Source organism: Streptopelia decaocto (assembly GCF_964273445.1).
Source record: "Streptopelia decaocto genome assembly, chromosome: 5".
Lineage (NCBI taxonomy): Eukaryota > Metazoa > Chordata > Aves > Columbiformes > Columbidae > Streptopelia > Streptopelia decaocto.
In genome coordinates, this window is record NC_138659.1 from 26,843,867 (window position 1) to 26,870,836 (window position 26,970).

At 43.7% G+C, this 26,970-nt stretch overlaps 2 protein-coding genes across 3 annotated transcripts in view; both read left to right on the forward strand.

Annotated features, from left to right (window-relative positions):
- Positions 1-11,603, forward strand: part of DDAH1 (dimethylarginine dimethylaminohydrolase 1) — a 54,833-nt gene extending 43,230 nt beyond the window's left edge. For both annotated transcript variants that reach the window (XM_082052450.1, XM_082052451.1), the window contains exons 5-6: positions 10,896-11,039; positions 11,467-11,603. In XM_082052450.1, coding sequence (XP_081908576.1) covers positions 10,896-11,039; positions 11,467-11,583 — 261 coding nt within the window. In that variant the 3' untranslated portion in view covers positions 11,584-11,603. The remainder of the gene's footprint in view (positions 1-10,895; positions 11,040-11,466) is intronic.
- Positions 11,604-20,276: 8,673 nt separating this feature from the next.
- Positions 20,277-26,182, forward strand: BCL10 (BCL10 immune signaling adaptor). Its single transcript, XM_082054514.1, has 3 exons — positions 20,277-20,413; positions 22,428-22,716; positions 23,810-26,182. The coding sequence occupies exons 1-3, from the start codon at positions 20,342-20,344 to the stop codon at positions 24,175-24,177; spliced, it is 729 nt and encodes a 242-aa protein (XP_081910640.1). The 5' UTR covers positions 20,277-20,341; the 3' UTR covers positions 24,178-26,182.
- The last annotated feature ends 788 nt before the right edge of the window (positions 26,183-26,970 follow it).

Sequence of the window (26,970 nt, forward strand, 5' to 3'; positions counted from 1 at the left end):
TCTTACACATTTTCCTCATGGGCATAATCTAGGACTTTTCATTTCCTAGCAGCATCATTTTACTGTCAGAGCTTGGCAGAGATTTGTTGTTTTTTCTTTTTTATCTTCTGACAGTAGGAGATTTAAAATGTCTCAGTCCCCAGCTAAGATAAACCAACATTTCAAATCTCAGAATCTCCCCTGTTGGACATGGGTTGAATTACGGAGGCCAGCGAAGTGCAGCCCTGTCTGGCTTGGACTTGCAGCCTGGCAGCAGGTGAGGGAATAGGACAGCAACCCAATTGCTCTGTGGGAGTTTAGGGGAGCTGTTAAACAAGAGGAGAGTCCCTTGGCTTCCCACATAGTTTGGAGTAGCCTTAAGTTTGCTAATTCTTTTGAATAAGCTGTCAAATTACTCACTTATCAGAAATTGCGATGTGAAGCTCTAGGAGTACATTCCTAGGTTATCACCCATGTCTTCTGCCCTGAGAAACTTAAGACAAATGGTTTTGGTTGTAAAGTTCTGATGTTCCTGATGCTGTGAGATTGATTTAGTCTGGGGTGGAAAGTGCCCTGCATCTTTTCCTGTGAAATATGCACTGTCCCAAATATTCAGGCTCTAACTTGAAATGCATCGTGAGCAGCAGCCTGATGAAGTTTGCAGATATCCAGACAGCCCTACACTTGCATAGAGTGTTTATAAACATGAACAAAATTCAAGTACAATACTGGTTGCTAAGAGCTGCAATTTGAACTTGAGCCAGGACTAATCTGAGAACTCATCAGTTTGATTAAAGGCTTTTGCACAGCTTGGCTAATCGTGTTGCAGTGCATCAATTTAGCTATTGTAGCCAGAAATATTTTTTGGATAAGCTGATTAAATGTTGCTGGTAACTAGCTGTCAGGTAAATACCAGCATTAATCAAGATACAGTACAAAGCAGGTACATTTTTAAAAGAAAATGGTAATTAAAAAGATAATCTAGCAGTCTTTAATTGTTGGTGGATATCTTTTGAAAAATAGATCAACTGTCAGTTTTCCATGCATTTCTCTGCATTGGAGATTTAGCAGCACGTTTACATGTGTGTGAGGGTCCTGTTTGCTCACACCTGCCACCTGAGGTTGGGGACTCTGGCCTGGAGCAGCACTTTTGTGCTGTAGCATGTGCCCAGTAAGCTGACAGGTTACGTCAGGCAAACCACGTCGCAGTCAGAGCAACATATGAAGTTACCCAGAGCGTGTTTCCTGCTCAGTGTGCTGGATCCAACTTCACTCTTGTCCTGGGGAACCTCTAACTGTTCTTCCAGGAGTCTGAGTCTCTTCAGAGAAGCTATTGGAAAACAAAGAGGTAAAGCATCTCTCTCAGAAATGGCAGAGTTGGCAGTGCTGCTTATCTTTAGCTTCCCCTAATGTTTGAATTCTTGCTTTTTGACCTCAGTGATTTCTTTGTATTTCTTCATTTGCCTCAAAAAAATAAAAAGACTCTGTTGGTAATCAGCTTCTTGCAGTCTTGTGGAAATGCAATGGCACTAGGATCTCTGGGGCACTGCTACCCAGAATTAAAGCTGCTCCCTGGATTTCACCAGATGAGCTGAGCTGCAGCAGTACTGTGAGCCGCTCCTCCCGTTACCCATCGCAGTCTGCACAGTCCCCTCAGCCTCTGCCGAGTCACTTGCCTGGCACAGCCCAGCATGCCACTCCTTTATTGTGCTAGCTTGTTATTTTAAACCTCTCCTTTGTTGTTGCCATTTTTCATGTTTGCTCTGGCAATGCAATCAGACAAGCAAGATGATTAAGCTGTCTTTAACCATCTCTGGTAGTTCAGTTGTTTGCATTCTGTAGTGTGTCTTGTTAGGCAACAAGTGAACCGCTGTGTCATGCTGTACTAATATTTTATATTTAAAATAAGATTTATCTTCCTACTAACAATCTTGTTTGAAAGAGAATTTTTTCTTGATTGTGCAGTATGTTAAAAATAGAAAAAGAAATTACATCAGGTGCTCACGTATGGCAGAGAGCAATTGATCATGAGTTTAGTGCTGTGTGTGTAATGTAAAGTGCTGCAAGTGAGCTAGGAAATGAGTGCACAGAGTGCAGGGTTATTAAGCACATGCTAAAGCAGATAATAAATCAGAAGTGACATTTTAACCATGAAATCCTCTTCAGGCTCTGGCAAGTAGAAGATTTGGGCTGCAGCTGAAAAGTGGCACTCGAGGAAACTCAGTGAAAGAGACAAATGAACTGCAGAACTGCCAGTGCTTGCAGTGGCTGTCACATCTGAAACTTTAACTCCTCTCTGCTATTTTCAGCACACACTTAATTCCTTCTTGTAGTTAAACCCATTCATAATTCCATACACGTCACTCCATAGTTTAATGTTGGCCATGGCTGTTGAGCCACTAAAGCCTGAGATTATTTTTCTGTTCCCTCAGAGAAGCCAGGATTTCCTCCAGACATGTCACCTTTGGGCTCTGGTCCTGCACAGTTGGGATCACTGACCTTTGCCATGAGCATGAATGAGGATGAATTCGGGCTGTGACAGTGCTGGCCCCAGCATAGGGAGGTGATGGGGCAGCACTGCGGACAAACACTCTGCAGTGAGTTTTTCCACAATGAGGGACACAGTCTGAGGTCTTGCTGGGACAGCAGATGAGCAGCAACTGGATTGGGACATAATCCAGTTCAGGTTCCAGTAGCACAGGCAAACACTAGGTAAGATGGCAATGGGAACCATGACACAGCATCTTTTATACGCTCCTTTCTGTACTCCCTTGCTCTGTACTAAATCCTGAAAAGCCATGTTTCTGTCCATTGGCTGTTTGTGTTGGTTGGTACGGAGCACAAATTCCATCTGCTGTGTGTGATGAGTGAAGACTTGGACAGTGGCAGGTGATGGTGGACACAATCCTTGGTTTAAGCAGCTTTATCTATGGTCAAGCCATTTTGTCACCCTTAGGATAACTTGGTAGCAATCCCAAAGGACCTGAGAGTAACACATGTAGTTCCTAGCTTTGGCAAGCTCAGCTATTTAATCCCTTGCAAGCAGTACATGTTGTATTGGTAGGAAGTGCCTGCTAATGAAGTTCTCTCATGTGTTGGGAAATTAGGGTTGCCCTTCGGGTAGGCTCTGATGTCAGGTACTGTCTAGAAGACTAATGCCTGGGCATCCCCATGGGACTGTTAGAGAAAGCCTCCAGCTGACCCTGCTGCACTGGGGTAACGCTGGGTGCCTGGTGGTTGCTGATAGATCTCAGGAGAGAGCAGAAGACTTAGAAGGAAGATAGGAAACGTGTCATGGTGCCTAGGGGTGAGGGCTGTGGTTTGGAGAGCACTTATCCCAACATACAGAGTCACAGAACAGCTTGGGTTGGAAGGGACCTTCAAAGCTCATCCAGTCCAACGCCCCTGCAATGATCAGGGACATCTTCACCCAGATCAGGTTGCTCAGAGCCCTGTCCAGCCTGGCCTTGAATGTCGTCACGGATGGGGCATCCACCACCTCTCTGGGCAACCTGTGCCAGCATTTTACCACCCTCATTGTGAGAAAAAAGTTCCTCATGTCTAGCCAGAATCTCCCCTCTTTTAGTTTAAAACCATTACTGCTTGTCCTATTGTATCCTGCCCTGCTAAAAAGTCTGTCCTCATCTTATAGGCTCCTTCTAAGTACTAAAAGGCCGCAATAAGGTCTCCGTGCAGCCTTCTCTTCTCCAGGCTGAACACCCCAACTCTCTTAGCCTTTCCTATGCCCTGAGTTTAATCCATGTGGCTGCTGTATCTGGGGTATTCTCTCCAATATCTGCACTTCTGAGCTTGTCCTTGGTATCCCAGGCTCTGACCTCATTATTTGCTGGGATTTTATTATGGTTAGGAGCGTATCAGAATATGCACAGTAGTCTAATACCGTGACTTCAGCAAATGCCTTTTTTTTTTTTTTCGATAAAAAGTTGTATGTGATAGCTCTGGCTTGTTCTTGACTCTCCCGTTCAATATCTTCTGTTGGGAGTGGTGCTGCTCATTCATCCTCTAAATTATTCCCTGAAGGATGCCATTGCAAATACAGCCCCATATGCTGTTTTTGTAGGGGTCAAGGGAGGCTTATCAAAACCACATCTTAAAGATAAAATAGAAAGGAGTCTCTTTTGGGCAACTAGGCCTTTGGTCTGTATCCAAAGTGATGATCAGAGCCACGCTTTTAAAGACCTAGGTGCAAGGAGTTGTTTTAACTTTGGCACTTGCCCCGTTCCTGTGATTAAATGCCTTTAGTTCTTATTCCATCTTGTATAACTGAAGTTGCTGCAGTGTGCCAGCTCTAAAAAGCCACGTACCATTTCCCTGCATGAGAGCAGTGTTATAATGCCTGTATAAAGCTGAGGCGTTCCCAGCTCTGCCACAGAAGCAACTTTGGGATGGACACCTGAGGGAAAATTTCATCTGTCTGGTGTTCTTAGAAAGCAGCCTGTACCCCCAGGTAGCAGGAAAAGGCTCAGCTAAATCTGCTCTTCCTATTGTCTGTGTTGTGTCTGACTTTCCTAGAAATGCATGAGTTTGCAGGAAAACATTATCTCTTCTTCCTTAAGAATTCATTATTTGTGCCTCTGCTTATTCCCCACATGAAGTCATAATCCTCTATTTACGATATCACAATGGGTTGCTGTGGAAATGATTACTAATATTAATAACCCAAAAAGGATGACATCAGGTAGGGAATTAGCAGAAAGTGCAGATGAATACTGATTCTTCTGTAATGCAGCAACAAAGAAAGGTTGGTGAAATCCAGAGAACAATTGACAACTTGCCCCTAAAAATAAAAATTAAAAAATAAGACTTTGCTGCTTGGCCTTATAGAAAGGAAAAGTACTCAATTTATAAAATTCTGTGCACTTTCCTCTAGCTCAATCTGATTTTCCATTACTTCATGAATCAGGGGTGTACAGCATCTCAGAGGACACAGGTTTTCACTGACTACCAGAAGACCTGGTGCTTTAAAAAGTCAATTAGTTGTGGTTTTCTTTAATTAAAGTTAGACGTTATAATAAACATAGTACACTTAAGTGAGTGTCTGTACTGTCCAGTTTGCATATGTGCAGAAGAATCTACTCATTTGGAAGATACGTACTCAAAAGTGTATATTTATAGAATAGAGGCTGTTGTATTATTATGTTTTATTTTATTTTTTAAGGGTGAGAAAAGCGTCCCTTTCCATACATATTTGCTGTCAGCAGTTAGGCTGTCAGCCACAGGAGCTGGGTCAGAGGCTGAGATGTCATTTGACTTGAGTAAATGGGGCCTCAGTTTCTGTGGCTTTGCTTCTTTTTTTTTCTTTGACTATTCTCTCCCTGGGTTCCTGTTCCTAAAGACAGGATGTTCGTCCTCTCGCCTTCTCGACTGAAAGCAACACGTCAGCCACTTCCTTTTCCCCTCCTCAGGTTGTGGTTTCCCTTTGTAGCATCCCTGGGCAGAGCTGGCAGGCAGGTGACAGCACGGCTGTGACACCGTGTGGTTCAGAAGGGCTGAGCAGCCCAGGTGGGCACCTCAACGGCAAGTGGTGTCCATCACATCTGCAGTGATGCAAAAGGTGTCCTGCGCCAGGAAAAGCCAAGGAGGAGGGCGGGAGAGGTTGCTTTAAGAACGTTGCCTTATGGAAAACATGACTGAGAGGGTGCAGCAGGGAGGAAAAGTCCAAGCCCAGCTGCTGACAGTGTGGGTGGCAGGTGGAAAATAAAGTAGCACTCTGGCTGTGTATGGGCTAAGAAATTTGGTTTAGTGACCACAGCAGACTGAAGTGTTCCTGGTTTCAAATAGATCTCAAATACAGTTTGCATCCATAGAGTCTATGCTACCCCGTCCTACATCTCTAGCAGACTTTTCAGTACCTGACAAGAAGCCTTAGATCATTCTGCTGTGATTTATGCTGCTCAAAATGTCTGTCTTGTCCCCTTCCTAATGAGTCTACCCTGCTCTCTCCCACCTTTCTGCATTTTGGGGGTGACAGTCCTGATAGATCATGACATTCAAGCAGGATCGCTGACTTTTCCAGTTCTGCTCCTCTGTCCCCTCTGGTCAGCCTGGCCAGCTGTTTGTGGTCACAGTTGGCACTGCTGTGTTTGAAGGAAACTCTGAGCAGCCTGGTTAGCCTGGCAGGCTGCGTCCCCACACCCAGGTGCGTAGCACTGTGGCATCACTTGCCAGCCCTGCTCTGCCCTGCGCTTCCTTGTGTTGAACCCTAAAGCTGCTGCTTTCTCTCTCCAGTGCCAATTGTTTCTCCAAATAGGAAGAAGCGAGGAAGGAACTTAATAGGCAGAGACAGGGCAATAAAACAATGAATGAAATTCAGTGTAGGTAAGTGTGAAGTGATGTGCAGCAGGGACAGGGAGAACAACAGTATGAACATCACATACAAAATAATGTGCTCTGACTGATCATTGCCACAGAAATAACATCTTGGGCTTGTTGAAGTTGCCAGTTCAGCTGAAAAACAAATGGAGAATATCATTATGACACTGATTAAAGCTGTGGTGCATCTGCATGTTGGCTGTTGTGTGCACTTTGCGTGAACAATCCCTCCATTCCAAAAAAGTAGAACTGGAAAGATTTGGAGAAGTGCAATAGGGATGAACAGATACCTGGAACAGCTTGCCTAAGGAGACAAATTAAGCAAGTTATAACTGTAACCTGGAAGAGTGACAACTAACTTGGGATCATAGATGCCTGTAAAAGATGATAGGGGATCAATTATTTGCTGTCTCTTCTAGTGAAGGAACCAGGGGAGCTCTAAAGCTTCATCTAAACTCTGAAGCTATCTTGCTACAGGTTCACAGGTGAACTGGATGGACCCCTGGAGCAGTGCTGTGGGTGGCATCCTGCTGTATGACAGCTGATGAGTTGAGGTTCCCAGGAAGGACACAGCAAATCTCGGTTGTCTCCAGTTCCCTGTCTTAGGATCAAGTGGGATATTGTCACCTCTCACGTGGGCTGGAGACCGCCATCATGCAGCACTGAAAAATAAGCTCCTCCAGGTTCTGCAAGCATTAAAAAGTGGCAGGTGTGGTAGTCAGCGGTATTTTCCAGGTAGCAAGAAATAGTTTACCTTTCTCTCAGTCCTCCCTCCAGATAGCAATGTACTGGCCAGATGCCTGTCCTCATCTTGTGCCTTACATGTGTAAGGGCACAAGCCTGACACTGTCCTCAGACAGGTGGTCCTTCCTCCAAGTCCTCCCAAACTCCCAGCCAGCCTGGGGGGATGTGGCTACGTAATGCTGAGTTATTCTTCTCATCTGTGCTAGTTGCCCTGTATCACAAAAACACTTTGTTTTCATTGTTGTAGGCAAAATCTTGATGTAGCTTAATCTTTTCTCACAATTGTCAGTCTTTTGGATTAAAATACTCCCATTTGCTCTGTACCCCAGGCCAAATGTCACTTAAGCATCAGCGTAAAAGAGACCAAACTTTAATATGCTTGGAAAGAAGGAAGAGAGATGGAAAAAATACCTTAAATAGTTTTAAGTGAATAGTTATGTTTTCAGAATACTGTGGATTGAAGGGTTTAGGAACGGGTATCTGAAATCTGATGAGGGAATACGCTGTGGGTACAGGTTTACACGCATTTGACTTGGCCTTAGGTCTGATTTTCTTTCTAAATTTTGGGGGCCAGGCGAGCAGGGGCTAATCAAAGCAGAAGTCAGACCCTGAAAATCTGCACTTCTGCTTCTCTGTCAAAATGACACGGGCATTTTTCTGTGCAGTGTTCATTGCCCTGCTAGCAAGAGGAACATTCAGTGTGTGTTTGGTTTTGCCTGCGTGTTGTTGGAGATACAAAGGCACGTTGCAGGTGCAATGGGTTTGGTCCCTGTCTGGGTGGGAATAGTCCTGGGTGGCAGTGGGGCTCAGACTGGGCCTTCCTCAGGGAGGGGGAGCACTTGTAACTAGGTTTGGCTTAAAAATGCATGTGGTCATCCTAACTTTTGTCAGTAATAATAGGCCCTAAACGCATACACATTTTTCCTTCATGCATAATGCTGCTTCATATTTAGGATTATTTAGCTTATCCATTACCTCAGTTGTCTGAGGACACACTGTGAAAAAGCTATAGAAAAGGCATTTTAGGCTATGCGAATGACTTCAACATAAGGAAAGCATGACTAAGGGCTGAGAGAATGCGCAATGAAAATTACCCTCTTTAGGCTGAAGAAAATTCCCAGAAAAACTAGGCATGCGGGAAATGCCTGGCTCTTAATATAACTGGTCTTACAATGTTTGTGGGCAGAAAGCCAGGCCTCCACAAATGCATTGTGAGGGAGCTATAGTCTTGATAAACTTATCATTTCCCAAAAAATATATAGCTTTGAGGTGTATCTGATAGAAAATACTATCAAAGGACCTTGCTTTTGTCTCTTCCTCTGCTGTGGACATGCACATGTGCTCAGTGACTTTACATAGTACAAATATAGAAAACCCCACGGGTCTATAAAATAACCTGATTGCGTCGTATCGGTGCATTTCTGCTGTATCCAAAGCCTCCCTATGGGCAGGTTTGGGGTGTTATTGCTGGGGCGCTGTCTCAAAGAAAGCGGGTTTTGAAATTTTAGTTGAACATGCAGGCGTAGTTGTAACAGCGATGAAAGAGGGTAGTCTCGTATTGTCAAACCTCCAGCTACTAATAAATTATTTCTTGTGGAGCCATTCAAGCCAGCTGAGAGCCCATTCCCCCTGCCAAAGCTGTGCACTCAGACTACTGTGCTGCTGCATCTCGCTTTCCCACTCATTTTTTCTCTTTTGTTTCTGAATTAATTCAGCCACCACTTCTGTGCTTTTTAGTCTTGAAAACAATCCTCCTAATGTGTCCTCGCCATCCTCTCCCAGGCTCCCCAGAGCTGGTTCCTGAGACGCAGGCAGAGCCCTGACACTTGTTCATTTCTTCTACTCTTCTCAGTTCAGCATTTTGCAGAAGCAAATGAATGGCAGATGTGTCCATACCCTTCCGCTTAAGAATTCGTTTGTAATTTCATATGGAAATGTTTCAGAGTGATTCACAGGATTTTTCTGATGAATGAGCTGTTCCTACAGAAGACGTACAATATCAGATTCTCTTTCCAGCAAGGACTAGAGAAAACACAACTGTTTGGGAGCTGAGTAAAATCCAGGTGTGGTGGCTTTTCCTCTACTGATACGTGTATATTAGTGCAGATGTATTAAATACGTTTCCTTAATCAAGACTTCTAAAGATTATGTAAGGAAGAAAAGAGATGCTGCAGGTAGAGGATGGGTCTGCTGGCTCTGTTTACTGGGGAGAAGAGTTGCACTGGGTGCAGATGTGTCACCTACTGCTAGATGTCTGCAGCATCAGGGAAAGCGGAATCAAATGCATCTTGACAACATAACAAAAACAAAATTACAAATACGAAAGTTGACCATGGTAAGCACAGTAATAAAGATACATCCGGTAAAGTAAAGGTGCAAGGATTTTTTTCCCCAGAAAAACACTCTAACCTTTTATGGAAGTAGATGTGACCTTGGAAACTGGGGAGAGTTTCATAACTTCAGAAGGAACAAGAAATGACAATCTGATAACACTTCCTCAAGAATGCACGGCATTCTTCACTGTGAGTTTCACATTCTCCGTGGGATGCGGATGACTCAGGCTATGACATGAAAAATGTGTCCAGACCTATAAAGGAATTACTTAGTGTAGGTGTGTGCAGGCACGAGTTGCTTTGTTGCTTCCCACTATATTGTGGGTACTCACTGGAATTCAGTTCTATATAGTATTTTTTTTCATGAATGAAAAGTAGTACAAATGAATGAACTTCCAAATAATTTAACGATAAACTGTGCCTAAAATTAAAGTCTGCTCTCTGCTGTGTGATGTGAATCTGTGGGGTTTCCCTGAGAAAAGGCAATTTATTTTAGGAAGTTTGTTAACAGAATACCAGTTTATTTTAAAGATAAAATTAGTGTGAATTTTCAAGCTGAAAAAACCCTTTCTTTCTGTTTGCATCTTTGCAATATATGTGGAAACATAGTGGGGCTAGGAGAGAAACCAAAACACTTGCATTTGCTTAGACTTTCAGTAGGACCAATGTTTTTGAGCTTTGTTCACTTCTGTGTTATTCTCAGTCTCTGTCAGGGTGAAGCTGATGTAAAGCTGGAATGGTACAATGGGCAGTTGCGCGTCTTGTATCCAGGCTTTTCCCATCTTTATTAAAAAGTTGAGCCTGATCCAAAACACAAGATCTCGGGCTTCTCATGCTCTGTCAGTCTGTCTCTGAAATTCCAGCTGGGATTCAAATTTGTGTATGAGCCCTATATTTATAGACCCAACCTCTGAAACCCACCAGCTCTTCTGTTCTGAGGAGGTGATTGTGTTGTCCCCTTGGGAACATGGATTAGCCCAGACGTGCCTCCTGACTCCCCCGCACAGGTGCCCAGTGAAAGAGAAACTGCTTGGGAAGCAGAAAGGAGGTCCTTGAAAAGCATTGAGATTGGGCTGATATCCAAGCTGGGAACTGTTCCTGTCCTGTTTGTGTTAATTCATGCTCGTTTTACAAATATTGACTGATGGCTGCTTTTTTTGAGGCTGTTGAGTACCTATAGTTTCCATCAATGTGAGCAGGAATTTTGCATACTCAATGTACATTCCTTGAGGAAAAGGCCCCATGGATGATGCTTACTGAGTGCCCTGCTTAATCCTGTTGCTTGCAGGCACCATTTCACAAGGTTTTCTACTGCTCATTTCAGTTAGGTTTAGTAGATTCTTCCTTGAAGGGCAGAGATGAAAAGAGATCTTACTTGCTGCATAGCAAAAATGGCCACTGGCTGACTTGGCAATCACAATTAGCTATTTTTTGCAGTCTGTTCTCCCATTTGTTTGGGGCTGCTAATGTGTTTGGTCTCAACAGCTGCACTTTGTCTCCCAACAGACCATGCAGCAGATGAGTGACCACCGCTATGACAAGCTGACGGTGCCCGACGATGCCGCAGCGAACTGCATCTACTTAAACATTCCCAGCAAAGGGCACGTCCTGCTGCACCGAGCCCCCGAGGAGTACCCAGAGAGTGCAAAGGTGAGAGGGGCCAGGGAGACCCCCAGCATCCCGGCCTTGCCGGGAAATCGGTGGGAATTGAAATTAGATTCTGTCCAGAACGGGCTATTGTGTCCCATCGTGGAAATACCAGCTGGTGAAAGGTGGGAGGCCTGGGTTCTGTTCTCAGCTCCACTGCTGATTTAATTACTCTGTCTCTTGTGCCCCTGGTGCTGCTTCTGTGTAACTGGACACACCAGCAGTTCCCCTCACTGCAGTATTGATGTGCATGAGTCCCACGGCCAGAAGGCCAAGTACACTCTAAATGTTAGGATTAATTACAAATGACGAGATAGCTTAGCTCCCGCTGATAAATCCATGCCTGTTCATTCTATAAATACTTAGAGAAAAGGGAAAGTAGAGAGGCGTGAAGTGTAACGATTTATGTTCTGTTTTCTTTCCTAAACAGGTGTTTGAAAAACTGAAGGACCACATGCTGATCCCAATAGCCAACACAGAACTGGAGAAAGTAGATGGGTCACTCACCTGTTTATCTGTGCTTATTAACAAAAGTTCAGAATTATGAGTTTACAGAGTCCCTCCCTTGTAACTGGCAATAATGTTACACACAAGGTAGACGAATCTGTACCCACACTTTTATTGTTTTTATTGACAATCTACTGTACCACTGTGCTACTAACGCTTGTTTACAAACTTTTGCTTTGTGTATTTTTATTATGTCCTTGCAGATGGTATTTAAGGTGGACGTACAGTTTCTTGGGGGGCACATAACTCTGAAGTATGTTAGTCCCGTGGGCTAGCAGAAGACAATTATAACGTCTAACCCCTAGCTTTAGTGATTTAACATATCTGTGTGAAAATTTTATGAAAACCAACTAATTCTCAATATTTCAAGCACCTCTGTTGTCTTTCACTGTTCCATTCTCCTGTCTTTTTTCTCTTGCTTCCTTGCTCTGCATCTTTTTTCCCTTCCTTGGTCCTCTTTACTTACAGTGATGCAAGGTATTGGTTGGACTGAAGAAAACTCGGTGAGCTTGTGAACTTGTTGCGCTGTGTGGTAGGGAAGCTTTCCGCACACTGGCTGGATCGGTGGGCAATGGGCTGTGCTCACTGTCTCAGCTGTATCGTGTTGCTGCTACTGGGCAGAGTTGTGGCTGGAGTTGGTTTCAGATGCCAGGCAGCACCTTTGGAAAAAGCTTCCTCCAATGTGAGCGTTCAAGGGTAATGTCTGCCTGGGAAACTTGAAAAACAGAAAAAGAGAGAGTGGTGAAGCCACACAAGATACGTCCTGAAAGCTTGGGTTGCAGTTTGCTGCTAATACCGTGGCTTTCAATTTGGCAAGAATGGAACAGGAGTTTTTAAAAAGGCCTGATCCCAGGGAGTGCCCAGACCACAAAAATGAAAAGCTGAGATGCTTCTGGAAAAGTCAAACTTACAAAAGTAATGGGGTCTTTTGTTTTTGTTTTGGTTTGGTTTACTTCTGTCTCTCCTTTCTGTTTTATCCGCACTTTTGGAGGCCACTTACTAGCAAAATTCAAAAGAAAATGGTGATAGGAGGAGTTGAAGGACAGCTATTCCTGGATTATGCTCATGAATAAGGAAAGCTATTTTTTCCTGAAAGACTGGCATTTGTATTTTTTATGCCCTTGGGGTAGTTTTCCTTGGAACAATAACTTTTTTTTTTTAATTGCATGAATATTTACTGTGGTATTCAGTTAAAACAAATACAATTTTTGTAGCAAATTCCACAACATGTTTACCCACTGAGTCATACTTTTTTTTTCCCCCACCACAGTAAAGTGAAGCATACCCCATTGTATTCACATGCTTCTTGTTAAATCATTTGTAAACTAAGGATGGAGAAATTCCCAAACAGAGGCAATAGTGGGAACTCTCCAGAGACTGACAAATAGCCCGAACACGTTATCAACTTCCTAGACGTCTCCTCCGCCTTTCCTGAACCACTTGTGGTGTGTTGCTAAGGTACAGTAAGAAGCGAGCAGGGGTGGCTCGGGCAGTGTTGTCTGCAGGAAAGCAAACAGCAGTCACGGGGTGCACACGGGGATATCCTCTGGAAACCTGCATGCTTCTCTGCGCACTCATCGAGGAAACGCAAGTACTCATACCCGTAGGTACTCCTCAGCTTATCTCTCACCTCATCACAGTGGCCAATGAGGAGGAAACCTCCTCGCAGCTACCAGAGTGTATCTGATGCTTTGTGGGCACACTGTGTGTTGTGATGACATGAGGGAGAGCGCAATGATGAGCAAATGTATGTAGAAAGAGAGCATGTCCCAAAGGAAACTTGCTGCCAGCCAGACAGCAAGTGCTGTTTTTATGGCTGTGTGCTGTCCCAAAGGGTTCTCCTAATGCTTCCCCTTTGTCTCCTCCATTCCCATGTGCCATCACTTAAGCCTGACACAGGTGATCAGGCTCGAAGGATGTAAACATTGCAGTGGGGAATCTTTTTCTACCTTCCCTTAGTGCTTTTTAAATATCTGATAAAGCATCTTGCATTTTAAAATGACTTGACATTAAAAAATGATTTTGTGCCAAAAAGTGACCCTGCAGTATTTAACTGTGACCTCAGAGGCAAGAGGTACTCTATTAAAACCCTGCGCAGTGTGGGAACTGTTGTACAAAGCCAGAACAGGATCCCCTCTGACCTGCTCCTGGCCCCCATCCATGTCGTTCATCCCCTCTTCTCTTCCCTCGCAAAGGGAACCAGAGCATCCAGCTGTACTAGGACAGCATTAGGCTTTGGGATTTCTATTAATTCATCTCTCAAAGTTTCTGTTGTGTGTTGGTTGGTTGGGTGGGTTTTTTTCCTCCTCTTCCACCCTCTCTCACCTTTAACTTGCCTCTCTCACCTTTAACTTGCCTCTCTCACCTTTAACTTGCCTCTCTCACCTTTAACTTGCCTCTCTCACCTTTAACTTGCCTCTCTCACCTTTAACTTGCCTCTCTCACCTTTAACTTGCCTCTCTCACCTTTAACTTGCCTCTCTCACCTTTAACTTGCCTCTCTCTTCCTTGGACTCTCGTTTCTAGTTTATGGCATGATAAGCACTTTTCTCTTTCAACCCCAAGTGATTTTACATCTGTTGCCTCAGTTCTACTTGAGTTTTCTTTTTCTGCGCTCCTTCCTCTTTGCTGTTCACTCCAAAATACCACAGTCCACAGTGGACTATTGTAAATTCACTCCCTCCTTGAGTAGGTGCGAGGAGAAACTGAGAAGTCTGCTTTGGCTCTGAGCAATTTCTTTTGAGCTGGAAGGATGACTGTCAACAGGAGCTATAGACCCAGAGAGTGGCAAGGATGAGTCCTCTTCTGTAGGATTACTCCAGCAGAGGGAAACATTTGTGATGGACATTGTTGGGATCTTGTGTTCCTGAAAGCAATAGAATAGGTGACAATTTCCCTGGCTCCCCAAGGGAGGGAGATGGGGAGTTGGGATCTTAGAGCTGGGAAATATCTGCACTGACAGGGAGGCTGGTCTTTCACCTGGTGCCATTTAGATTTCCTTGCCTTCAGGGCTGCATTTTGCTATACAGAAAGAGCAAAGGAGGGGCTGAGGGACCTGAAGTCCCTCAGGTGATATTTTCAAGTTGTGTTCAAACTGTCTAACTTCAGACACAGAATTTAGGTGCTCTAAATCACACATGCTTTCTCTCTGTTGATCTCAGTAGACATCCCATCTCCTAACATAGATCCTCTAAATCACATCTTAGCCTGATGCCAAAAGTTACCTAAGCTGGCTAGTGGGATTGCTCTCACCTCTCTGCCTTTAGCCTTATTTTTTATTCTGGCGTTTTAAAGCAAAAACATTAAGAGCACTTCTGTTAGCACATTTGCAGTATGGTACTAAGAACTAAAATCATGCCGAATCCTCCTTGTTCTTGCTGTTTGCTATTTTTTCTGTTGCCCAAATGAAGAATTCAGTTGTGAGGACATTTATGCTGTGATACATATGCATCTAACAGGCATCCTGTACATCTTGTCATCAGAGCATTTCTCAGATGCCCGATACAAATCATCATCCTTGATTAACATAAATAATAAAATCCCAAACCAAAAAAAGGAGACGAGACACTGAGCACTAATAGCTGCCCACATAAAACACTTGATAACAACTGTCAGGCTATATGACACAACAGGCCAGCATAGAAGTTCTTGTGGTTAATAGCTCAGCAATGGGGCTTGAATTACTCATCAAAGGTTTTTTTCCTTTGAGCAATCAGTTTAGCTCAGTTCAAAGAGCTACAATGTGCATTATAGATCTTTCATGGATGTTCTCTTCACCAAGAGTTTAGGGCGAGCTGTGATATGTGGGTTTCTTTCTTCACTAGAATGTGAATACAGTGTCTCTCTCTGCAACAAAAATGTGAATGCATACTGTACCTTAGAAGATAAACTTGAATTCTTCCATTTCTGAATATTTTGTCTTTTCCATGCTAATACACTCCTTTTCGGTCTTAAATAGATGCCACTGTATGAAGCTATGCTCTGATTATTTTTTGATGGTTTCCATGTGATAGGTACAGGACTCATAGGCAACACTATGTCCAGTTTTAAAATCAAAAGGTCAGTGCACAGAATGCTGTTTGTTCACAGCAGGATGAAATATGGGCAAAAAAAATGAGCATTTGATTTCATTCAGCTTCTTACACATTATACCAATGAAGTCAGAGCCGAATTACCTTGATTAAAAACAGTAACGTTCGCATGGAACCATCTGGGGAAAATAATTTAAGATTCTCTATTTTTGCTTTTATCAGTAAGGAAGCTGAAAAGATAAGACTGCCTAAAGAGTGGTGTTTGTTAAGTGATTGTGAACAAAGTATCATGGGACCTCATGTATTTTCTGAAAAGTTTTAACTGGAGGTTTGATGTAACTTGTATAGAGTTGCATGTGAATTGTGTTAGTTACCGTTTACATTGTATTGTTCTGCAGTGCACAAATAGGACTACTGAACACAGAGGTGTTACATTTCATTAAACTTAAAATCTTGTTGCAGTATGTAGTTCCCCACTTTTTGTGCCAAAAACATCAGTACATTCCATAATCTGTTCTAATAGAGGTTTGCACTTTTTTTTTGGTGACTCTTGCAGTTTCAATACTATATATCCCCATCATGAAGGAATAAAGTGTCAGTTGTACTGTGCACTGTGTGGTTTTTGCCTCTTGTTTCGAAACTGAAAGCAGATACATTTAATACTGTTCATGCCATCTTTTTATATGGAAGCTTATTACATGCCTAGAAATAAAGCCAATTATAGACACTAGTACTAAAACCTTTAAGCCTGTTGGAAGAACTCTTGACTCTTTAAAAACAAATAATTATTTTAGACTCTATGCTTAATAATAATGTATGGAGGAGGGATATTGCCTATGTGTTCTGGCTACAATGGTTGTGACTAAATTCTGTTGTTGTCCAAGATAACTAAACAGATGTTGCTGTAGCATAATATTGTCTGTGTAGCTCCTGTATTTACTGTCAGTTATAAAAGGTGCAACTACAGATGTTTGGTGGCATGGCTTTGATGGTTAAATTATTCATGTAGCTCTTGTGTCTTTTCTCCCCGTGGATGTCGGGAGAGGTGACCGCATTTCAGAGATTGCTTGGTGGTAACGTGACAGATGGTCACAGATTTTATATCTAAATACTACTTGTTGTGTGCTACAAATAGCACAGGTGGAGCTAATCTCTGCTTGTACTGTTGTGCTCTAATATCATTAGGTTATGATATTTGGATTAACGATCTCAGGAGACCATCCCGTTACTCGAGGCTTTATGTGGACATGTGTCCCAGTGCTCATGGGCTGTCAGTGCCACCTTGCGGCACCCAGGTTCCAGTTGTTCAAGGCCTCAATATTGCTGCTTTTTTTTTTAAGGAACCCAACATAAATTGACCATACTGTACCAAAAGTATTACACCACTACCAAACTGTACAGCTTTGCTAGTAACAGGACTTTAAACAAACCTTAATCCAATACTCTTCCTGCTGGAGAAGCAGGAACAAGGAAAGATTTCATTTGAGCTGGTCTAAATACAGCCTTTGTACTAATTTAACTACACTGGTTAAAAGTATATATATTTGTTTTTAATACTATATTTTAAGCAGTGCTATGTCTAATGTGGATACATCTAGCTTGGTGCAATTAATATTTTTTAACTGTTGTATTTACATGCATCTTTGTGTATCCATGCCTATAGGAAAGACTTGGTACCAAATTGCTTGAATTTGTTTCTAAATGGCAACAATTAAAAAATAACAAAAGCTATACAAGTCAATCCCACTTGCCACATTAAGAAGTTCCTCACAGAATATCAACAGCAAAAGGATAATAGTAATTTAAAAAGAAGTGCTCTTTGTAACATTTGCTGTAGAATATTATTATACTTCAGCAAGTACAGGCGTCTGCACTTGGGTGTATGAATTCACTCTTCACTCTAAGTGCATCCTGCCGAAAAAGCATCAGTCACAGTCGTGTGCATCATAAGCTCCAGGCATTCTGATATTCTCAACAAACTCATCCCCCAAATTTACGAGGTGTAGGTTTATTGCTGTGAGTTTGTAGTTGAAAACTTGCCATTGGTAGCTCCAGGTATCCACTCCATCTGGGCAAGGCCCTCAGCCTGGATCTGTAACTGGACCAAACTCTTTCCCTTCTCTCTGCCTGGCAGTTTTCCTTCTCCTCCGTGGGGCAGTGTTGCTGTAGAGCCCTGCTGCTCTCACAGGGGCTGGCGGGGTCCTGCCAGCTCCAAAAGGGGTTGTCCTGGGACAGGACCCAGACCCTTGCAAAAGGACCAGGACCAAAATGGGATGGGTGCATGTGAAGCTGCCAGGTAGAGGCCTCTGCTCTGCAGTGAGTACAGGCTGCCTGGAGAGAGGGGAGAAAACCTGGAGCCAGTCACAGCTCTGAAAAGCCAACTGACCTCTCCTGACAAGTTCTGACAGCGTTACATTTTCTAGGACCAAACTAGTGGAAGATTTGAACAGTCATAAGCAGTTTCTAAAACTTCTTTGGCTGAGAAATTTATTCTAGATTGACATTACATATGTACATACTCATAAAACCAATGCAGTGTCCAAAATCTTCCCAGCTCCCTTGAAAGAAATTCTCTCTAACTCACTCCTCATTGAGGCTCACTTAGTAGTGAACGGATGCTAACCTCCTGAAATGAATTTCATGCTGAGTGTAGTCTTCTTCCAGCTGCCTGGACCATTAAATCCCGTTAGGGTTTATCAGCATTAAGTCTGCTAAAACATATTCTATTCTTGTATTCCCTAACCACATGCTCTTTTCCTGATTGCTGAAGTTAATTCATTTCAGTTTGTCTCATACATGGCTCAGGAAGCCTAACCCTCCAGACATCGTGTGGCTTTGAACTGCACCTCTCGCTGAGCAAGATTATTAAGAAATACCTTCAATTCAGAATGCACGATAGCTGTTTTTATCGGCAGTGTTGTACAGAGCCAGCGAAGTCTACAATATAATTCACCTTGAAGAGGAGGAGCTGGAAGGCATTTGGTTTAGTGAACAAGGGTGGGAGTCAGGGGCTGGGAAGACACCCAGCTCTGTCTCAGAAGTGCCACAATCAGCTCACTGGAAGCATCAGAGGATCTGAAACCTTTCTGAGTATTTGGGCACCTAGCACAGATTAGGGAGGCTCAACATAAGCACTTGGACCTGAAAAAAACAGTCTGCCCTAAAGCCCCAGAGCATGAAAACAGGAGATAAATACTTGTATTTCATATGTTTTATCCAGAGATACACAGGAAGCTTTAAGAAATTCAAATGAACTGCAGTAAACAAAGGTGTCTTGGTATGCAAATAACACCACAGAAGGATTTGGGTTGTGAGCAAAGGTGTGCTACCAAATTACCAGTGATCAGGTCAGCAGGGTTGGGTGGAGAGGGTGAGGCTGAAGGAGTTTTTGCTGGGCAGAAGTGTCCTCCACAGCAGTGGCAGGCAGCAGAGCTGGTTGGGTGTTTTCTGGCAACCAGTTTGGGGGCTGGCTGTGATTTTAACACCCAGCTCTACAGAAATCAGCCTTGTCACCAGGCAAGAACAGTGACTAGTCCTTTATTTTTTAATTGTTCTGGGCAGGACCTTTGCTATGCAGTGCATTTGTGGAGAAGCTGGGAATGCCAGTCCTGTCAAATAGGTACTGTTGCAGTTAATATTTGAAGCACAACTGCATTAATAAGGCATATCAAACAAAAGGACTTTGCAAAATGTTTGTGAAACTGGTAGTTTTGCCTTACTGAAAGCAAACCCCGGTATTGATTGCTTCTACTTCTATACAAATTACATTCGGCCCTTGGAAGGCAACGGCGAGGCTGATGTGGCCCTCGGTGAAAATTAGTTGGACGCCCCTGTTCTATACGCTTTCGTGTTTCACTGCTGGAAATGAAGCGCTCAAGACTACAGCAGTAACCTGAGCTTTACCATTGGCGGCTGAAAACATACTAATTAATTAAGTTTTGTCTTGTGCCCTTTATCTCCAAGATTAGCGCGCTCGGGCGCGGGCCGGGCCGGGCGGAGCCGCCGCGGCGTTAGGCGGCCCCGGGGCGGGACCGGGACCGAGACCGGCGGCAGCAGCGTCTCCAGCGGAACAGCGGCCCCTTCCGGTGCAGAGCCCGAGAGCAGGGGCTGCCCGGCCTGCGGAGGGGTAGAACTGGAGCTGCTGCCGGTTCCACGGCGCACAGCCCGGCTTGTCCTCAGCCCCGGACAGCCCGCACAGCAGCGGGGCTCGGCCTCTGTCGGTCCCTCAAACCCGCGGGAACCTCCTGTCACCAGTCCTGCGTCCTAAAGCCGCGGTACAGCGCAGCACCGCCCGGTAAAACGCCGCCGTCCGGCCCGGGAACGACCGGCCAGCGGTGCCTGCACCCACCCGCTGCCGGACACCGGCTCTAGCGGTGTCAGAACACCCGCGGGAGGCAGCCGCGAGCTGCGGACACGGACCGTCGGTACCGCCTGGTGACTAGACCTGGAGAGGGCAGGGCTGAAACCGCCCCCGCCGGCGGGCGGGCAGCCGGTGCCTCCGCGCTCCGCCCAGACCCGCGGAACCCGATCCCCGCGGCGTCACCGACCGCCCGCGAGGAGCGACGGCCCGCCGCGTCGAGCGCCACTGGGCGGGGCCATGCGCGGGTGGGCGGGGCCACCGTGGGGGCGGAGTGCCTGCCCTGAGTTCCCTTTGGTGAGCGGGCGGGCGAGGGGCGGAACCGAGCTCCCGTGGGCGGGGCCCGGGCCGGAAGCGCTGCCGTGGGCGGTTCTCCCCAGCGGCGGCGGTGCCGGTGGAGCGGTTTCCGCTATGGAGGGCCCGGGCTCGGGGGCTGCGGGGCGGCTGCTGACGGAGGACGAGATGGCCGAGGTGAAGAAGGATGTAAGTGGTGGGTCGGGCCGAGGGGCCGGCGTGCCCGTAGCGCGGAGCGGTGGGGTGGGGTCAGGGCCCGGGCGGGGAAGCGGAAGCCCCGTCAGCGCGGGCGCCCGAGGTGGGGAGGCCGGCGCGGAGGCGGGAGGGCCGCCAGGGGCCGCCGGGCTGGGCCGGGCCGGGCCCCTGCCGTGCGGCCCGGAATTCCCCACCGCCTTCTCGGAGGGCGCCCGCGGGGGCGGGCAGGTCACGTGTAGCACGGCCGGGCTGGGCCCCGGGGCGTCCTGCCCGTGGCTGGCCGGGAGCGGCCCCCGCGGCCCAGGCCTCCAGCGGCATTCCCGCTGAGAGGCTGGTAACGATTCGCGAAAACTTGAACCCTGGGGTCCGGTATTCACCTGAAAGTTCAATTTTATTTTTTTCCGAGTGTTCCGCTCCCGTGTCGCGTTTCAAGGCCAGAGTGGCGGGGTTTGGGTTTCTGGGTGGCCGTGTGTCCCGCAGAAAGTGCTGGGAAACAGCCCAAGTGCGGGGTAGCTGAGGTGGTATCCAAGGGTTAGTTGCAAGTGTGTGTGCTTCTCTTGGTGTCAAGAAGACTCTGTATTGTAGAGCATCACTTTTTGTAATAATTACTGATTTATTTATTTATTTGTAGGCTTTTTGTTCTATAGTTTCCTGATTTTTATTTTTTTTTCCTGTCCCCTCACTGATGTCTGGAATCTTAGAGAACTCTTCATCCTGATTCAGTCTGGAATTACTTATCTCTGCTAGACTGGGAAGCAAGCAATGTGCAAACCAACCTCAACAAGTGGTCGGTTAATATAATAAACTATTAAAAAGTCACAGTTTATCAATTATTTATTGACCATCCATGCTTCTGTAATTTATAGTGTCTGATGTTTGACTCATTTGGGGTTTTATGTTCCTTTAAAGTATAATAAAGAATATTTGGACCTTGGTTTTGGTTTCGTACTAGCCTTATGCATATATAATTTTCTTTAAATGCTTTGTCATAGCTTTATGAGATATGTTTTTCAAATTGTTACTTGCTTCTGTGGAACTTACAGGGTAATACTGTAATAGTTAGCATCCGGTAGTTACACCAAACAAAAGATAAGAGCTACTTAAGTCAGGCTATATGTGTAATATGTATGTCAATTTGTGTTAGTGTCTGAGTTCATGGCTGCATCTCACAGAAGAGCATTTGAGGCACTTCAGCCCTTAATCTTATAGGGTCTCCCATAGTAATCGGAGGACTTGATGAAAACCTAGTATGTAGAAATAAATGACATTAGTTTTATCATCAAAATACAGTCCATTAAATCTGACTTCACAGCTTTTATTTCTCATATTTTAAATTTTGTGGCTTCGTGAGGCAAAGCGATGATTTGATGTAAACTCACCTGTTTCGAAATTTTTCAAGTGACTTTGATAGCATTGTGTTACCAGAGGTTCTAGGTATGTGATGTGTCAGCACACCTCAGAAACTGAACCTGCAGGGATAACTTGGTCTGGGTAAACTTGTCTTGAGGAAGAATTATAAAGGTTGGAGTCTTACATTTGAGAGTTGGGAAGTGAGCCGAATAAAATCATTGATGTAGAGCAAAGTATATTTAAAGCTTGTGTTCTAATGTGTTTACTCTTTCTGTCCCTCATGAACTGTCAACCTATGAGGACAGTGTGGAGGGGAATTCAGAACTGATACACTTCATACGGTGAAGGACTCATTACAGGAAGATGTTAGTCAAAACACAATAGTCTTTCTATTGAATAACAACTCACTTTATTCTTCTACTGTTGAAACATTGACTGCCTCTTATGTTTCAGAGTTTGTTGATTGACCCTGTCTGGTGCTAGGATGAGATTTCCATGAGAACTGAAGGAATCTCTATTGCCCACTACATTCATAACCATTCAGACATGGTCTTGTTGCAGTTGGACACATGAGATGTATTCCAGAGCCACCTAAATTGATATAAGGCTTCTAAATAAATGGAAAGATTGGCTAATATTAGTTTGTTTTGTTTTTCAGGCTTTAGAAAGGATGCGTCCTTATCTCTGTGACAAAATTATAGCTGAGAGACACTTTGATTACCTACGTTCAAAGAAAATACTCACGAGAGAGGACACAGAAGAAATTTCTTCTCGATCGTCCAGTAGAAAAAGAACTGGGAAGTTATTGGACTACTTAGCAGAAAACCCAAAGGGACTAGATGCTTTGGTTGAATCTATCAGACGAGAAAGAACACAAAACTTCCTGTTAGAAAAGATAACTGATGTAGTGCTGAAAGTCAAAAATGAAAAACTTGAAGCTCTCAAAGGTGAGAAGTTTATAATAATATTTTTGTAAGACGTAAGTTTTATTTTGAGGGTCTGCAAAATTCAGCTCAAAGAATGTTTTAAGTCATGTTTGCGTGTTTGTTTTGCTTCCTCTAGTGTTCGGGACAACATTCTTGCATGTGTCACCGGTTTGAGTTTAAGATCCTAGTGCATGTATCCTGGCTTTGTGGTTTTACTATCTGAACACATGAAAAGTAACGAATTGCAAAAAACCCTACCATGTGTTGTTATGATGGATATATCTGCCTTCACGTTTCTGTCTTGCTTTCAATGAGGTTCTAATTCAGAACTCAGCATAGGTGGTTATCTTCCATCTTGCATTTCTCTAGAAGGTATCTACAGCAGTGGCAGGATGCTCTGGCTTTGCTAAACTTTGCACCTCAGCAGAAGATAAGCAAGCAAATGCAACCTGAGGGGAGTTCCCCTGCATGCTTTCAATGCCAAAACTTGAAGTTAGACGTTGTAAGTGTGAGCATGTGTTCTTTCATACAGGCAGAGAGGTTTTATTGACACGCAAAGCTTCAAGTGACTCTATGTACTCATATTTTAAGGCAGATAAAGATAGTATAAGCCTTCTAAACCAAAAACCTTACTTCTTCTTCCACATCCCTCAAAAGAGAAATAAGGAAGGAAGAAGTACATTTTAACCCTAGAGGTGAAAAGCCTGAAGTTTTCTCTGGCTTTGGGTAAAACAGCCTTCAAATGCCGTCTGCTTTGGAGTGAAACCATGTAGCTGAAACTTTTAAAAGCTTGAAGAACATAGTGAGAAAAAGCTATCAAAAGATGGGTCAAAGGGCTAAAGTCAGTTTCTAAAATGAAGCTTAAATTATTGGCATCTTTGTCAAATAGTAGCTGATACAGAGATATGGAGAAACCATACACATCAGACTCAATAACCTGCGTGTATTTTTTGATTTGTCTTGAACATTGGGATGCCACAAGTGAGATGAGGAGGTTAGTCTGTTAAAAATACAGACAACTGATCGTTGTCAATCCTACTGTTATTAAATCAGAGCGCAGTTTTAAGAGTGCACCACATTGTAATTAAATCAAGTCTCTTGTTTTTTGTCTTAGGTCTAAGCTGCAGCACCTGTATGACCTCACTCTATGGAGGAACGAATAATCTTTCTAGGTCACATTCCAATGAATCTAATTTTTTTGATAAGACAAAAGACAAAGAACCTACCCAGATACATCATCCAGAAGATGATTATAGCACTGCTGCATTTGTGTCTGCTGTTTCTCTTCATTCCATGAATTTGCCAATTGCGGAGATGGGAAATGCAGAAAGTGTTGTTTTCTCAGCCACCCTCCCAGGGCCTGGGGACCCTGGGGCACCCCCGCTCCCCCCAGAGCTCCAGTCAGAGCAGCAGGAGCAAAGTACCACTTCAAGTGACAATTGCTTTTTGCCTTTAAGATCACGTTCTCTTCAACAGCAGTGAACGCAGTGTGATACTGAAACTTACCTGATGTCTTATAAACGATAAAATAATGTTTTCAAACTGTTAACTAGCAAAATCAGGCGAAATGATCTGTGCTATTTACTGTTTTTAACTTTTTTTTTTTTTTTTTTGGTAATTGAATGACTCTGGACCTTTTTGATTTTATGTTCTTTGGGGAGCTTTTCTTCAGAAGGTCATGCAAAGGTTTGGGTTTTTAAACCAATTTATTTAAGATTTCACATTTAGTTGCAGATATTTAAGCCGCAGTTATTGAACCATTTTTTTTTGTTCCTACACAAACTAAAATGTTTCTGTGATGGGTGAATTGGGAAAGACGGTTGAGAAAAGTATTGAGTATTGATAAGTATCTTTCGGAACTAAAAGCTCAGGCTTGCTTACCATAAAGCTTAACCTCATTTACAAAATTAAGTTTCTCTCTATGATAAATTCTGCCCTCTATGTAGGTGTGTGCAGCTCCATTTGCAAAAAAAAACCCATCGAATCTGGCCAAATCTGTAGCTATGTTTGCAAGAAATCTCTTAGTGCCCAAACTTTGTTCTCTGTCCTTCAAGTCAAAAGGCACTCAGTATTGCAGTGATTTGCATCAGCAAATGTGCTTCCACAAGTCTTAGCATATTGTTCTTGTATATTAGTTAGAGATTTCTGAAGATGCACTTTAAATATAAATTCTCATTAGTACTGGAAAAAGAATGTAAACTGCTGTAACAGCATCGTGTGGGCTGTAAGAAAATGTTATTGTATAATGCTATTAGATGCAAAGCTTGTATGTTTTCTCCCAGTAGGCAGGAGTCCTGTAGCAAGAAAGTATCCATGCCTGAGGAACTCCTGGAAATGTTGCACTTCAGATACCGACTCTTCAAAGCAAATAGACAGGTTTACATTTCAAATTGTCTAGAGTCAAATGCATTTTAAACTATTTCAACATGGGAAGGTTCTCATTTCTTGACACAATGTAACATGCTCTGTTTCTCTCACACTCTGCTCTTGAGTTGTAATCTACTTTTTATGATGTTGGCCTGTGATCACTTTAAAGTTACTGGGCAAAGACAAACTCTTAGTTGGAAATGTGTACAGTTGTGTTCTGCAGTACTACACTCTAAAGTGACGGGATGTTTTCAGTATATCAAAGGGTAGATTTGTATTTAAGGCTTTAAATTATTTTGGCTCTCATACAGCACTATAGCCATGTAATTCCATTCAAATTCAAACCCAGGTAATATTCCTAAGCTGTGCTCACCTTCTGTGGAGACAGGCGGTCTGCAGGACCTCAGTATAGTCTCTAATTGTTTTCTCATATTTACTGTGGGTTTGGAAGTAGGTTAAAATAAACTGCAATGTTCCGCTACACTCTCCACTTAGTATATGAATAGTTTACATTTGATGAAGACGTGGATTTCTGTTTGGTCTTTATAAAAATCCTTGTTTTTCTTTATACATCTAAGGTCATGGACTGTCAGGACAATGAAAATGCTTTTCGACAAAAGTTCTTGGTTTAGAAGGTACTCTAGAAGTTAAGCGCCTAAATATGCAAGCAAAATTTTGCTCTCTGACATGGAAAGGGGAGGCTTAAATCACTCTCTTCCATGAACTTGAACTGTAGTTGCACATACTTGGGATGTCTAAAAATGGATGTGCCTAAATGCCCACTGTAACCCAAGAGTGGTGCTTAGGTTTGGGTCTTCCTTCTTGGTTTCTTGTGATGGAGGAGAGCGAGCAAACTTGGCTTTAACTGGAAAAGTGCGTCAGCTCTTGCCGAAGCCAGCCCTGCAGATCTCAATCGGAGGCGCGATCTGTGCTGCCTGTCCCGCGGTGCAGCCCGTGGGACGCCTGCCCGAGGAGGGATCGCTCCTGCAGGTCAGCCTGCTAACCTGAGACTTTAAATGAATGTATTCTCTTACCAAATGTTTATAATGTGCATTTTTTAAAAAACTGAAATATTTTTATCACAACTTTTGGAATAAATTCTTTGGTATAATTGCCTGTTTTCCTGTCTGCCTCTCTCATCATTAAAATGTAGAGGTCGCAGGAGCAGTTTGTGCCAGTATCTGGATGTGTGGTTTTCTGTGTGCGGGAGGCTCTTGTTCTCATTCTCCTGTTAGAGAGGTTTGTCTTTGGTGGAACGACTGACTGAATGTGAAACACCTGTGCCTGTAGGACTGCATTCACAGGCAGTGCATAGGGAAAGCATGCATGTGAAATTAACACCTTGTTGCTTAACTGCACTTTCTGTGGTTCATGACTAGTATGGCTAACCTGATTCTTGCTTTTTTTTCAAATGAGTCAATCACTCATCTTAAATATGTGGGAAGTGTTGCTTCCAGCCATGCATATATTGACTTCATTCTTAAATTAAGATATTTATTTTTTTAATAGTAAGGGAGAAACAAAACTTTTGGCTGCTGAGGAGTGTGACACAAAGAAGGATTTGCAAATGTTGCAGGAACCATGTAGGCTCATTTCAGCGGTTGTTTTCATCATACTTTGTGTGTAGGGTTTCTTTCAAATTAACGATTATAGTATTGATGAGAGATCAGCTGTACCCAGTTTAATATCTTCATAATAAAGGAATTAATCATATTATGACCAAAGCCCCTTCCTGCTTCCTTAGTAGTGTAAGTAATGAACAGCTCTGGTCAGTATTTTAGCTGGTGCAAAACAAGATGTATGGGCTTTGTTGACAAGAGAAGTCCAGTACAAACTTTTTCCAACAGGTTTGAAGAATCCGTTTTGGTGAAGAGAGCCCCCGTGGTGCTTCAGCCGGTACAAAGGGAG

Coding starts and splice junctions, on each gene's coding strand:
- BCL10 (XM_082054514.1), top strand. CDS start 20,342: ATGGAGGGCCCGGGCTCGGGGGCTGCGGGGCGGCTGCTGACGGAGGAC. Junction 20,414..22,427: donor TGGCCGAGGTGAAGAAGGAT/GTAAGTGGTGGG, acceptor TTTGTTTTTCAG/GCTTTAGAAAGGATGCGTCC. Junction 22,717..23,809: donor AAAACTTGAAGCTCTCAAAG/GTGAGAAGTTTA, acceptor TTTTTGTCTTAG/GTCTAAGCTGCAGCACCTGT.